Below are 13,303 nucleotides of genomic sequence, written 5' to 3' on the forward strand. Positions count from 1 at the left end.
GCTACCTTAATCAGATGAATATACCAAAAAAAAAAAAAACAGAGAGACATGTTGTTTCAGAAGACTGAGTTGACTGCACACCTAATAAAAGCCATGAAGATGTCAATCTCAAATTCTCCGCTGCAACTTATATCATTTTTCTGCGGATTCTTGTCTCAATCAGAAATGAACCATTAGCTGAAATGAGCTCTCGAATAGCAGAATCATCCGAATTTGTAAATAAGTGTTCGTATCAATACGTAAAGTTTGCGCGTTGACGTGCGAGAGAATCCGCGCGCCCTAACGACGAAGCATCACGTGTCTCATCGCTACACAGCAGCCCAATAGGTTCACATATCTACAAAATTAAATACAATGCTGAAAGTGAATCGACGGAAGGAAATTAAAGAAAAAGAAGATTTTCAACTCAAGTTTCAGCTTGCAATCTCTGCTAACAATGCTAACGTATTAAACTGGCTACCGCAAACCCAGGAGAATGAATCTCGCGAGGGCATACCTACCACAAACAGTAAGGACCTGTTTCTTGATTTACCTGTGATTTCCGGTGGAGCAGGTCTATTCGAACTTGATAGAGACGGCGCAAATAATGATTCTCCAACAATAGGGTCTTTCCTTAACTCCGAGAATATACCTCAAAAGCTGAATACTGGCACAGCTAGGGATGTTAGGACAGGCTCGAAAGCCATGTCCGCTTTGATGAATAAGATGCGATCTGATAGTCGAAAGAATGTTGCTGAAAAATATCAAATCAAAAAAGAGCGAACTGAATACCGACCTAGACTGAAAATCATGGAGGATATGAAGAAGCAGAAACAGAAACAGCCATCAAAGTCGACGATGATAGAATCTATGGTACACGATAGCGATGAGGAGGAATCCAAATCGAAACAGATATATGGCAAGAAAACGGCGGTCCCTCAGTTTGGTAAAAAAAATAAGGGTAGGCCGTTCTGAATCGTCCCCTAAAAATAATTTTTCACCTGAAGTAATTTTGGCGAAGCATCTGTCTTCGATGAATTATTGAAAAACTCGTGCTAGAGTCTACATTTTTGGAGTCTTTTGGATAAGAAATAAAGCCGTGTGTGGCTTGTATGTGTTCCGCTAGAGTAATCTCATTGCTTTTATACCTGGTGTAATGGGGATAGGAAGTGCAGCAAAATGTTTAGAAGAATTAGTCTCCCGGGAACTAAAAATAAATAAAGACATAGATACTCATGCTAATTACTCATCTGAGATAGGTCTCTTGAGTGTGGGTTGCGGATTGTTCAAGAAGAACTCTACTCTTGGGAGTTGAGTCTTGTTGGACAACCTCATCTTGCTTCCTTCGGCTCCTGAGGTGGATCTACTTCCCAAACCGATAGATACCTGGTCAGAATTTTCAATCAAACTAGGAAGCGGGAAGACCTGGGTACATGAAATCAGTGCGACATCGGCACAAGGACTTCCACCTGTTGAAAAACTAGACGGCCCCGATTGGGAATTCAAACCGAACGACAGCTGTCTCCCCGATGAAGTGGTGGGAATGGACGAGTCATTTGAAGATACAGAAGAATGAGACGAATTGGGCCCCAAAACATTCTGCCCATGGCTGGTCTGCTGCGACTGGGCCAGGTGAATTTTAGAAACAGAGGGTGATGTTTCTGTTTTAGTAGTTTCATTGGTCCCAGAAATAGCTAGTTTTCCGAAGTTTTCGGGTTCTTGACGAGGTAAGAATGAAACAGAGTTGGGCAAAGAGCCGGAAGTTATTTGCGCGTTTCCAACAGATTCGTCCTTCGAGCCAGAAAAAGATCGGCCTCGAGTCAGTTTTCTCGATTCGAGCGAATCCTTATGAAAACTTGGACTGTAGCTTTCACGAGAGTCAGGAAAGTCACAAGGCTGGTTATATTTTAATGGATCATCTCCGCTCCGGGGATGGTTGTTACCGGTCTCATGAAATTGTCCAGGTGAAGCACCATTTCCTGACATAATCCCCGTATCAGCGACACTTCGAAAATTTTCCGTCGAAGAAGTAGAATTCACCTGACTCCGAAGCCCGGAGAATTTTATTTCCGGTGTTTGGAATGACTGCCCACTAATCGTACTGCGTCTGCGGGCTATCGCATCAGGATGCGGGGGCTCAAGTCCAGGGCCGTGAGTGGCGACTGAATTTGACGGCGAGTACACTGGGACGTGGACTTGAATAGAAGCTTGCGGCCGCGGCGTCTGGTAATGAGTATAATACGGAATGTGGCCAGATGATATACCGTGCGGTAGTATTGGTGCTGTGTTTGGCGAAGGTCCAAATTGAACCGGTTGCCATTGAGAGCCATACATATACTGCATTTGAGGGCTGCTAGCTGGTGGGACGTGGTCCATAGCCCCGGAACCTGGTGGTATACCCATTGGATGAGAATATGCCCCCGGAGGCTGGAAACAAACATTCCCTGAATTTGGGTCGTGGAAGTTTGGATTGTGCTGCGCGCTGAAAACCGGAATAAACAGGGGAGGGGCTGCTAATAAACCAGCTGGCGGTAATTGATGCGGTTGTGCTAAACTGTTTTGGAAGAAATGCAGTGAAGATTGCAAACAATCACCCGGTTCTCCCACATTGTTAACAGCACCTGGTACCACATAATTTCCCTGATGTAAAGACAGATCCTCGGGGAAGACCTTACGGCTCATAGCAGTAGTAAGCTGGCGCAGCGAACTTGATTGCAGTCTGCGCTTGATATGCGATAACAAGGATTCATTCCCTTGACGAAATTTGCCCGAGGCGTGGCGGAATTCCCAAAGCATGGGGCCCAGCTCAACTTGAGTCATCAACGAGTCACTCACTTTGTGGAACCCGTACATATGTAGCTGTCGAACAAAACTGGCCACGTTACGATGCTTGAAGTACTTGCTCAAAGCCTCACAAAACTCTTGACTTGGAGAGAGCTGAAACGCACTACCTCTGGGATTGCCCGACCACCAAATCAAGTGAGAGATGCTATGGTCATTTAGCATCCGATAAAGCTTGTACACAAAAGCGTTTTTTTTCCCTGGAGTGCTCTGGCTTCTCAGATTTGCACGGGTCATTCTTTAATCAGCTCTACCCAATGTTGAAGAGGTGGCGAATATTGGCCGATTGGGGGGTTAGGAGTGCCGTTTGCGATATAACAGAAGCCCAGCTTCTTCAGTTGATTGCGAGCCGGTAAAGTAAGTGGAGTTTGGAATTATTAGCCTAAAATTAGGGCGAACAAATAGCATAAGGCGGGGGCATTCGGGGGCATTACAGGTTGTATTTAACTTTGAGATTCGACTTTTTTTCTCATTCCCCGGCACGAGCCGCTTAGGCGCTGTACTGTGGAGTAGTATTCCTGTCGCGAACAAGCAGGAATAGATGAGATGCTACGGAAGATGTATATATGCAGCTCCGTGGCGCGAAAACATTAAGCGCTTGATTATGTAGATTTCAATGGTCGTAATAGCTTGTAAGTTAGTCTTCTCAGCAGCTATATCGGAACGCTTGCTGAAGCACCTTTCTGTAGACTTTGAAAAGCCTTCAAACAGAATATATATGGAAAGACAAGATTTTGGCCTTAAGCATACTGCATATCAAGTTTCTGCTTTGCTTTGAGTGCACACTGGTGGAGAAACGGAATATGCATCACATATGTATGATTTGAAATATAGTTAGGTGTGTATCAGCAAACTCCGGCATATGAACACATGGAAGGAGTAGTGTCTGAAGCACATGATACGTTTCGTGAGATAAGGAAAAAGCAGAAAGTTGAGTATGTGTTCCCATATGAGAAAATCCTTGAATATGTGTTCAGATCTTGGGGAAGAATTGCTGAAAATCTTGAAAATAGTTGACATCGCAAAGCTTTTTTGGATGTATCAAGTTCTTAGGTGTATATAGAGCAAAATGTCGCTGCCTCAGTCTTGCACGTAAAAGCTTGAGATGCAGGGCGAATTCATTGGCTTGTTCTTCCAAGGAGCAATACCGCTATCGTCATAGGGCAGTGAGCGACCGCGTTCCATAGGAATAGCGCTGCACAGATCATGGAATGTGCAAATGGAAACTCATAATTTTCTTGGCATTTGTAAAGTGACTCGGCCATGACTGACCTTAGCTGTTACCTATATCTCCTAATGATAGGAAGTGGGTAGATTTAAGGGAAAAACTCATAGTTACAGACGCGGTGCTGTACATAAGTGGATAGGGGTTTATTATACTCAATCTCACTGAGCATGGTAAAAAATTTTGAAGATAAGCCTCTAGGGTGTCGCGGCTATCCCAGAAAATAGTGTAAAATTCAAAGGGATCAAACATCGCAACATACATCAATAGCAAACTACAGAATTCAAGCCTAACAATCTACGAACATTAGGAGAAAACAATGATCGAGGACACGTGAAAAGCTCCTAAAAAGATACTAAGAGTGTTCCAGAATACAACGCCTAATGAGCGGAAAGTGCAAATAAGCACTGAAGACTTGTGAAAAATTATTAAGCAGTAACAAGAGTGAAATTTTTGCTCAGACTTCATAGGACTGTCCTTGAAGCCACCAAAAACAATAGCGCTTCTTGATGAAGCTCACCTTCAGTTGAGCTTCCTCGTTGTATCATAGAATCTGGCTCGGTTTCTGTTTTGGGTTGGGATAAGTTATAACCCCTCTCAAACGTTTGTTTTATTTTCGAGTGTGCGATATAAGCATAGTCATTTAGTTTTCAATTTTCGAGGCTTGGTCTTGCTTTCAATGTTAGCCTTAATGAGAGCTCAAGTGCCTTCGTACGCGGATGGGCTCTCTGATCATCATGTCAGGCGTAAGCGGGTGTGTTTTCTGTGATTGCTTTTGAGCTTGTTCTAGTTGTTTCGTAAGTACACCTTGTACTCACTAAGGAAAAAAATCAAGGTTTATGCATGCATATCAGTCTTTTCTGGAAAACAGCATGAAAAATTATCCGAATGTTCATCCTTATGAAGAGAAGATTTTGATATCAAATCTGGGATAAAACTAGGACAAGCTCTAGCCACTGAATAAATATTTCCTCCTCACTTATTTTCTTTTATAGCCCTAACCCAAAATTCTCATAATATACTTCGAGAATCATGCAGAAAATAGAATTTTGGTCTCAAGCTCGGTAAGACTGTTTGTGAGCCCAGAAATGCAACGCACATCTATCTTTCTTAATGGTGCGTCGACGTGCATCACCGCCTTTTCCGCGGTGTGCATGCAGGGCTTTGGCGCATTTGCCTCTGTAGGAATTTAAGAGGGAGATGCGCGTCGCTAACTAAGATACCTAATTAGAGAGACGTTCGAAATGACTTTAAAATAAACTACTTGTATTTCAAATAGCTTTCAGATTTTGAACACCCATACCCAAATTTTTGTAAAAGGCTCTTCTTCAAGGTCCATGATTTCAGGTAATGCCAATTTGTTTTGATCATATGGTTATAGAACCCCGGGGGCCGCGCGAATGTACATATCATTCACGAGAGGGTCCCAAATTGCTAAGCTAAACTTTATTTCAGTTCCTCCACCTAGCTACAGATTCGGTTTAAACATTTTGTCATAGCATAAAAGATTGATGGTCAAAACTTGCAACCAAAGTCTCTTAGTAAAGTTCTTCTATAAGCTTTGATATAGATTCAATATTTGTTGTATTCAATCTCGTTGAGCGTTTTCTTCCAGCACTGTCTATTTGGTTCTTCATGTGTTGTTTTTTTTTCTTCGAATTTTTCGGTTTTTTTTTTTAAGCGAGGGGGCATTTTATCTTGGCCTTCGCACTCAGCCACAAGTATTTTTAACTTCAGACATCGTTTTTTCTGTAATTTATCATTATTTATAAATAGCTCAGAGACTATAAGGTCCTGAACTGTCGTTGGATACAAATCCAGGCTCAGCGTTGACGACGCTCTCTCAATCCCAATCTTCCGCTTAACATGTCGCCTACATCTGCTAAATTGCTCCAATGTATGGTCTGACCCTTTCTTAAAGCGACGTCCGTGTCTTCCTCGTAGAGATTGTTGATATCGGAGAACTTAAGTTGGGCTCCTTGTATACCAATAACAACCGAGGACTCCTCTTCTCTTCTCATCAAGTCAATCATTTTGATGTTGTTGATGCTGTGGTGAATGGAGTTGTGATGAACGGATGCAAACACGCGACGGCTCCAGTCCTCAATGTACTTCACTGATTGGACAGCAAAACGGGCCGCATATACTCTGTCCATTGAACTTGGAGTAAATCCCTGTTGAACATGACCTGGAATAGCGGTTCTAGTTTCGAATCGTGACCCTGCAGCCTCCCAGAAAATATCAGACAACAAGTCTGTGGTATAAACGGGAGAGGCAAACTCATTTCGGATAACAATTTTACCGTTATTGTCCTCGCCACGGTCTCCCTTGAAAGCATCAAACAAGAGATCGATGTCTTCACGAATGCTCTTGAGGTCAATTTTATCTTCGGGTCTGTAGACAGCGATGGCGCCTGTAACAAGACCAGCGTAGCATGCGACGTAGCCACTGTTGCCACCTTGAACCTCTACAACAAAGACTCTGCGTCTGGTTGCGGAGGCAGATTGCTTAATAGCATCACAATAGTTGACCAATTGGTTCAAACAAGTGTCAGATCCCAAGGAATACTCAGTTCCAGGAACATTGTTGGACACAGTGGCTGGAATCACGACCTTTGGAATATTGAAAATAGGATACTGCTTCTTTTCGGCTTCCAATTGATGTAAAGCCGTGAAGGCCTCAAAGCCACCAACGATCATGAGTCCATTGAACTTGTGTCTTTGCATGTAGTACGCGACATCCCCAAAATTTTCGCTTGGCAAAGAGCGGTTGGTCCCAATTTCAGAACCGCCTTGGTTATGCCATCCGTCAACATCGAGCCATGACAACTCCTTCACAGTGCCCTCATTAATTAATCCTGAAAACCCATTCTGAATGGCAAAGAGTTTATGGCCCTTGGCCAAACAATACAAAGCCGCAGCTCTTGTGGTGGCATTCAACGCAGACAGCGATGCGCCGACATGAACGATACCGATGTTCAAGCGCTCGCTTTCAGGTAAAAGCTTGGACCCATCATCATACAACGCTGTGTACAAGAAGTTCTCGTAGGCCTCTGCGAAAGTCGAGTCACGCAAGCTCATGGCACGGTCAAAGTCTTTTGCCTCGATCGAGTCAGCGACCTGCTTGGTAAGACGCACGGAGTCGACGAGAGGCTGGCGGACGATTTGGTTTTCAAGAATACCAATGACAGGCGATGGGACCTCTGGCGTGCTCTCCAAGACAGCCTTCACGGCCTCCACACCCTGCAAGGTACTCAACATGCGGTCGTACGCCACAGCTGTGCCACCTCTTTGCACGTGGCCCAAAGTGGTGATTCTGGTGTCGAGCCCGAGCTCTACCAAGACGTTCTTGACAGTTTCAGAGGAGATCGGGTTCAACTCGTCATCCACAGCACCTTCGGCCACGATGACAGTTGTGTTTCTCTTGCCGTAACTCCTGTGGCGCGAGCAGATGGCCTTCAACTCGTCCTGCCACTGGCCGTGCTTGGGGGGCCGTTCCGGAATAAAGATGTAGTCTGCGCCCGTGGACAAGCCCGACATCAAGCCCAACCATCCGCAGTGGCGGCCCATAACTTCCACCACGAAGGCACGCGAGTGCGACGCGGCCGTCTCGTCGATGTAGTCGACCATTTCGGAGATGCGCTCCAAGGACGAAAACGCGCCAATGGTGGCGTCCGTGCCTGCCATGTCGTTGTCGATGGAGCCCACCAAACCCACGATGGTCAAGTGGCGGTAGGGCTCGGCCCGCTCGCGCGTCAACTTCTTGGTCTCGATCAACTCCTCAATCAACGAAGGCCACTCGGAACGGAAGAGATCGGCACCGGTGAGCGAGCCGTCTCCTCCGCACACGATCAACGCGTCGATTCCGTTGACCACCATGTTGTACGCACCTTGCAAGCGGCCCGCACGCTCCCGGAACGCAGCGCATCTGGCCGTGCCGATGTCCGTGCCGCCATGCGAAAGAAGCCCGCGCACATCGTTCCAGCCCATGGGCTTGAGCAAGTCGCCGCCCCGGACCAAGCCCTCATAGCCCTCGTACACGGCAAACATGTCGCAGTTGTAGTAGATACCGGCACGCACCACCGCGCGCACGGCGGGATTCATGCCGGGGGCGTCGCCTCCGGAGGTCATGACGCCGATTTTCTTTTTCTTCGGCTCGGGGGGCGTGTTTCTGTTTGCGGGCGGCAAGGGCTGGTCTTGCTCAAGGGCCTTGATAAGCTCCGCGGACTGGGATTCGAGGTACTCCTCCGGCGAAGAGAACTTCTTGCCGCCCGACCCGGGCAAGGTGCCGGAAAAGCGGAGCGTGTTGCCGAGCGGGTCGGACGCCGAGAGCACGCCTTCTGCGGAGACTTGGCACTGGATCGCCGCCTGTTCAAACACGTCCTGGAGTGCGGTCATATTGGTCGAGAAGAAGAGAAGGTCCTGCTTGCCGTCGGCGCACTGGGCCGATCCGGACAAGCGGAGCTTGACCAACGTGCCGGGGCACAAAGGGCGGGTGTTGTCGCCAACGTAGAATCGCAAGTCCTGCCATGGCACGACGTTGCCTGCGCTGTCACGTGTCTGCAACGGAAACGCCTCCAACCAGTGCTCTTTGATCGAGTCCGACGCAAAGCCCCGCAAGTGGTTGTTGGGGCCGTGGGACGCCATGGCGGAGTAGTTCCTGACCAACTTGAAACCCAACAGGCGGTAGAGTTTGCTGGTGCTTGCGAAAACATCCTCGTTGGTCGTGGCGAGGGAAATGGCACTCACGCCTTCGACGGTCATTTGTGGTTGTGTGTAGATGACGACTAGGTTGATGTAGCCCACGCTTAGTTAGGGTGATTCAGCGGGTCCGTTGTTGGGAGGAGCAAACTGTAGATTGTCGTTTTTTTACATCGAGGCTCTCGCGGCTGCAGGAGCAAACCTATTCGGCTGCGCAAAGTCCGAGCGCTGGCGGACCCGTAAGGGCATATATGGAGGAAGGCTTGGAGATCCGCATACACGGCCGCCCGGGTCCCGAACAGGTAGTATTGATGAGACGCCTCCAAAGAGGGCGACCGGCTATGTGGCTGAACATTGTGCTAATGGATGACGTGATTACTGCCGGCCCCTTACGGGTGCTCGTAGCGCATACCGGAGTGGGCTCGCCGAGACAGTGAGAAATAATCAGAGTGCTGAATCCGGCCCCGCGACCACGACGTCATTAGTCCAAAAGTGCGAAGAAAACAAAAAGGGAGCGCGCGCCCTCGTGGCCCCGTGTGCACACCATGGCATCATCCACGCTGTCTGGTCAGGTGGTCTGTTTCTACATGTTCGGGAATTGGTGGTTCCAACCAAAGCTGCGGCCCATCATATGCCCTGTGCGGTCTCTTGATTCCTTCACACTAGCACCTACAAAGCTCGCCATGCGGAACCTGGGCTAGCGTCGCTGCACCACGGCCTCGTGTCATGGTGGCCCCTCTAAATCAGTAGTCTCTAGTTTCGCACCCAGCCGGCCCGCGACGCTAACTGGTCGAGTTCCACTTGACAAAATACTGGCTTTGTCTGCACTCGTCTTCAATGGAAACCGTCAGATTTGTTTCGTAGACGTAGCAGCCGCCATCTGAATAGTTCTCCACGTATATGTTTCTTGCGTACATGCTGAACGGGGCGTCCGCGAAATCAGTAGGCCCCCCGGCCCACTGCACAGTGCCGGGATCATTTGCCTCATCCCCACCGACCCAGAGACTAAGAATCACCCGCATCGGGGAAGAGGGGAGAGTACCCCCGGCTCTATGGCGAACAACCTGTCCGTCGAGAGTCCACTCGATTTCCAGCCGGTTCCACTGTACGCCATATCTGTGGAAGTTTTGCGTGGTGGAATTGGTGACTCTGTGGTAAGCTCCGTCGGCGTAATTAGCAACGTCCCCCTTGACGAAAAAGTTGGTCTGGTACACGGCAGGTGCACTTCCAAAAATTTCGGCAATGTCGATTTCGTCCAAATCGTCACTTTGCAAGTAGAACGAAGAAATAATACCTTGCCCGGGGGCGCCCATGATATCTGCCTCAGCTCTGCCGTACAATATGTACTCAGTACTGCTCAAGCGGGGATTATCGAATCGTTGCAGGATGCCAAAGTTTGTGCCATTATCACAAGGACATAAGAGAGGACAGCTATTGGAGCCAGCAAATGCGGCACTGTTGTTTGTCAAAGGGTCCTTCACTGGTTCCTGAAGTGCTCGGTTCCTTGCAATGCAGCTTGAGTTTTTCTGTGGATTGCAAAACTCTTTGTAAGCTGAAGAAGTGCATGCTAGGAACAGAATAGAAAAAAGATTGAGCACAAGTGACAGACCATGTATCTTCATTGTGTAGTGTTTGTATTGAAGTACCGCTGGTCCACCAGTATGGTTTTTGCACCCAGTTGAAAGAGGGCAGAAGCACTGCGAACGCCTGATCGAGACGCTCCCGCAGATCACGTGTCTGCCTGGGCCGCACAAGAATAGACACCGTCAAACGACTGAAAGGAGTCAAATAGCAATATGCCATGCTTCTTTTGAATCTTAAAGATCAAAATCTCAGAACGATGCCTACGTGAACGGGTCTTGCTCTTTCCGTGCGGGGGCAAAGATCTTACAATGAGCGCATGTCAATCAATCGTTGACCCATACAAACAGGTCAAACATATATCATTAAGGAGAATTAGAGTTCTTGCAATCGTTTAATACACATTACTCACTATCCTTCATGCCGATACGTATGTTTGCTCTACCATCCAGTAAATCATTCTTTTACATGAAAGACCCACGGCCCGCGCGGCTTTGGCCCTGTCATACTGAGGCAAGCCAAAAAGGAGACATAATGTATGATACTACTAATATCCCGGAGGTAATGTATCTGCCTTTTCAAACTTCTTTCGAGCAGGCAAGATCCACACCTTTTGGACTTGTCGTCAAGCTCCCCGAAATATTATGTCGTGTCCCAACCAATAGGCACTAGATCAATTGTTCTTTGACAGGTGCATTCCACCACTACATACGTCTGTATTTTCAGATGTCGGACGAGTTTTCGGAGGCCCACAGAGTGCTTCTCACATATCTAAGAGCTGTCAAATGCATCAGTGCAGATGACCTCTTGGAAAAGTTCTCCGTGCTAAGCACTCATTTTGGCATTGACACGTCCAAGCCGATGGAAGCCATGCGTGATTACATTGCAGAAATTAACGTGCAAATCGCTAGGGCTCACTTCAAAATTGCCTCGATCCGGGATCAAGAGACCGACATACAACATTATGTGTTCATAAATACGAAATCTGATGAGGTCATACAAGCGTGCACGTCGTACACCGTCCCGGAGCTCGACACGATCAAACATTTGATTGATTCCATAGTAAACTCCCATGATTATGCTTATGCACTTCCCTATGGAAATGCCAAACAGCAGACGACTACTCTTCTCAAGCAAAAGGCTAGCGAGCTGGACTTATTCATTCGTCGACTTGTTGACGATGGCTGGATAAATCTCACAGATCAGAACCGTCTAGTGCTTTCTTGTGCAAGCCTTGCAGAGCTTTCGACATATTTACAGGACCGCTTTGGCGTATTTTCCGTGTCAGACACACTGGGCAAACTATTGCAGTGTCTTGTGTGTGACGGTTTTGTTACTCTCGGAAAGAAATGCTGCAACACTGAATGCCCAAACTCTTTCCACATAAAATGTCTTAATGTTTTCTCTCGGGACAATCAAGTATGTCCAAACCGAGCGTGCAGCGAGCCTTTGGCTGGCGTCGTTGATGTTGGAACGAGGACATCTAATTACGAGCAGGAGTCTTAATCGAAGCTATCGAGATATTCTGCCTCGACTTCATCTACCAAGTCCCAGAGCCAGTCTTCCACAACGGCCTCATCGTATCTTTTGCAAAGCGGCTGTGCGCCTTCCGGAACTGCGTACTTAAAATCAGGGCCCCCATTGATTTTGACCACCCCGTTTTGAAATACTGACATCATGGGGTAGTAACCCAAGGAGCCATCGTCTGTATTTCTGTAAGATGGGTTTTGCTGCTGTTTCGTATTCGCTTCTGTACTTGCAGCGTCATCTGCGGTATCCAAAGGGAGAAATGAGTATAGTTCGTTGAACATTTCTCCCACGCATTGCCCATTTTTATACACCACAATTCGGGAGTCCGGTATGGTTGGAACCGGGGGCTGTGCATCGGGCTTCTTCTCAAGAACTGCCGTTTCGCCAAAGACAGTCACTGGGTTGAGCAAATGATCCATTTGCTTGGTTCTCGTATACTCGAACTGCTCATAAAATAGCCCGTTCTTATATTTTATAGCAACTTGATCGCGTAGGATATTGCTGAATGCATTCAAGGCTTTCTCTTCTTTCTCCTCATTTAAGGCAGCTCGGGTTGGCTTTTTTGACTTGGGGTACTTCTCCCTGAACTTCTTTGCGAATTCAGAATTACCATCTCTTTGGCGGGTTAGCGGAGGTAACTCGACCAAAAAGCCAATGGTATCGCCCGTGTGAAAGCCCTCAGACATAAATTCTTGTGGCCGGCTCAATGTGATTTTCTGGCCGTTCAAGTCTCGGAGCCCGTATCCGTACCCGTCAAATCCAACAGGAGCATCTAGAGCCAGCTCTTTCCTGCCAATGCCCACACGCACATGCGCCTTATCATCTCCATTGTTGGAGTTTACAATGTTGTATTCGAAATAGTACTTTCCTTCTCTCATAGAGACATTGCACCGTGCCGAGAGCCACCCATTTTGAGTAGTGATGGATGTCATATCCGCAGTCAATCCAACGCCTTGACTCTTGTCAAAATAGCTCGCCCTCACCTTGTAAGGAGGCAATTCGGTGGTCAGATACCTGGTAGCCTTCAATGCTCGGTTTGGCTTGCACACTCGATACTTGTAGCCTCTTCTATTCAAGGGCAAATCATCGAATTGAAAAAAGGCTTCATCTTTCACACTGTGCTGGCTGGTAATCACCGGCTCAGTAATTATGGAATCATAAGCAAATACAGAGGGTTTCAATCTTGGTTGCACGACCACATTTGCCTGCTTTTTCTTGATTGCCAGTTCTGACAATTCGCTTTTGTTGGTCTTCAAGATTGGTCGCTGGTCGGGTTCCGGTTTTGAGGTCTGTGGAATCAGTTGATTTTCTTCGTGATTCAAAGCGTGTTTGGGTGAAAGCATAAGATCGCCTTCTAGAGAAGCCTGTCCATCTTTCGTTGGAGGAGCAGATTCCGGTGATGGGTTGGAGGACATTTTACGATTTATGACTATCTAATTCAAGGGCT

At 47.3% G+C, this 13,303-nt stretch overlaps 6 protein-coding genes across 6 annotated transcripts; 2 read left to right on the forward strand and 4 right to left on the reverse strand.

The window, feature by feature from the left end:
* Positions 1 to 354: 354 nt before the first annotated feature.
* On the forward strand, positions 355 to 954 carry METBIDRAFT_46672 (uncharacterized protein; the record flags this gene model as incomplete). Its single annotated transcript, XM_018858061.1, has 1 exon — positions 355 to 954. One exon carries the CDS (start codon positions 355 to 357, stop codon positions 952 to 954), a length of 600 nt encoding a protein of 199 aa, XP_018709874.1.
* Positions 955 to 1,087: 133 nt separating this feature from the next.
* SFL2 (Sfl2p) lies at positions 1,088 to 3,313 on the reverse strand. Its single transcript, XM_018855147.1, has one exon. It carries the CDS (start codon positions 3,055 to 3,057, stop codon positions 1,222 to 1,224), a length of 1,836 nt encoding a protein of 611 aa, XP_018709875.1. The 5' UTR covers positions 3,058 to 3,313; the 3' UTR covers positions 1,088 to 1,221.
* A 2,555-nt stretch (positions 3,314 to 5,868) lies between these two features.
* Positions 5,869 to 8,808, reverse strand: PFK1 (6-phosphofructokinase subunit alpha; the record flags this gene model as incomplete). Its single annotated transcript, XM_018858038.1, has 1 exon — positions 5,869 to 8,808. One exon carries the CDS (start codon positions 8,806 to 8,808, stop codon positions 5,869 to 5,871), a length of 2,940 nt encoding a protein of 979 aa, XP_018709876.1.
* Positions 8,809 to 9,527: 719 nt separating this feature from the next.
* On the reverse strand, positions 9,528 to 10,367 carry CRH12 (Crh12p; the record flags this gene model as incomplete). Its single annotated transcript, XM_018858062.1, has 1 exon — positions 9,528 to 10,367. One exon carries the CDS (start codon positions 10,365 to 10,367, stop codon positions 9,528 to 9,530), a length of 840 nt encoding a protein of 279 aa, XP_018709877.1.
* A 493-nt stretch (positions 10,368 to 10,860) lies between these two features.
* On the forward strand, positions 10,861 to 11,713 carry METBIDRAFT_13640 (uncharacterized protein; the record flags this gene model as incomplete). The annotated part of the gene is made up of 3 exons (XM_018854401.1): positions 10,861 to 10,887; positions 11,053 to 11,609; positions 11,638 to 11,713. The coding sequence occupies 3 exons, from the start codon at positions 10,861 to 10,863 to the stop codon at positions 11,711 to 11,713; spliced, it is 660 nt and encodes a 219-aa protein (XP_018709878.1).
* Positions 11,714 to 11,828: 115 nt separating this feature from the next.
* ASH2 (Ash2p) lies at positions 11,829 to 13,199 on the reverse strand (the record flags this gene model as incomplete). Its single annotated transcript, XM_018858051.1, has 1 exon — positions 11,829 to 13,199. The coding sequence occupies one exon, from the start codon at positions 13,197 to 13,199 to the stop codon at positions 11,829 to 11,831; it is 1,371 nt and encodes a 456-aa protein (XP_018709879.1).
* Positions 13,200 to 13,303: the final 104 nt, after the last annotated feature.

Source organism: Metschnikowia bicuspidata, assembly GCF_001664035.1.
Source record: "Metschnikowia bicuspidata var. bicuspidata NRRL YB-4993 chromosome Unknown METBIscaffold_7, whole genome shotgun sequence".
NCBI classification, from domain to species: Eukaryota; Fungi; Ascomycota; class Pichiomycetes; order Serinales; family Metschnikowiaceae; genus Metschnikowia; species Metschnikowia bicuspidata.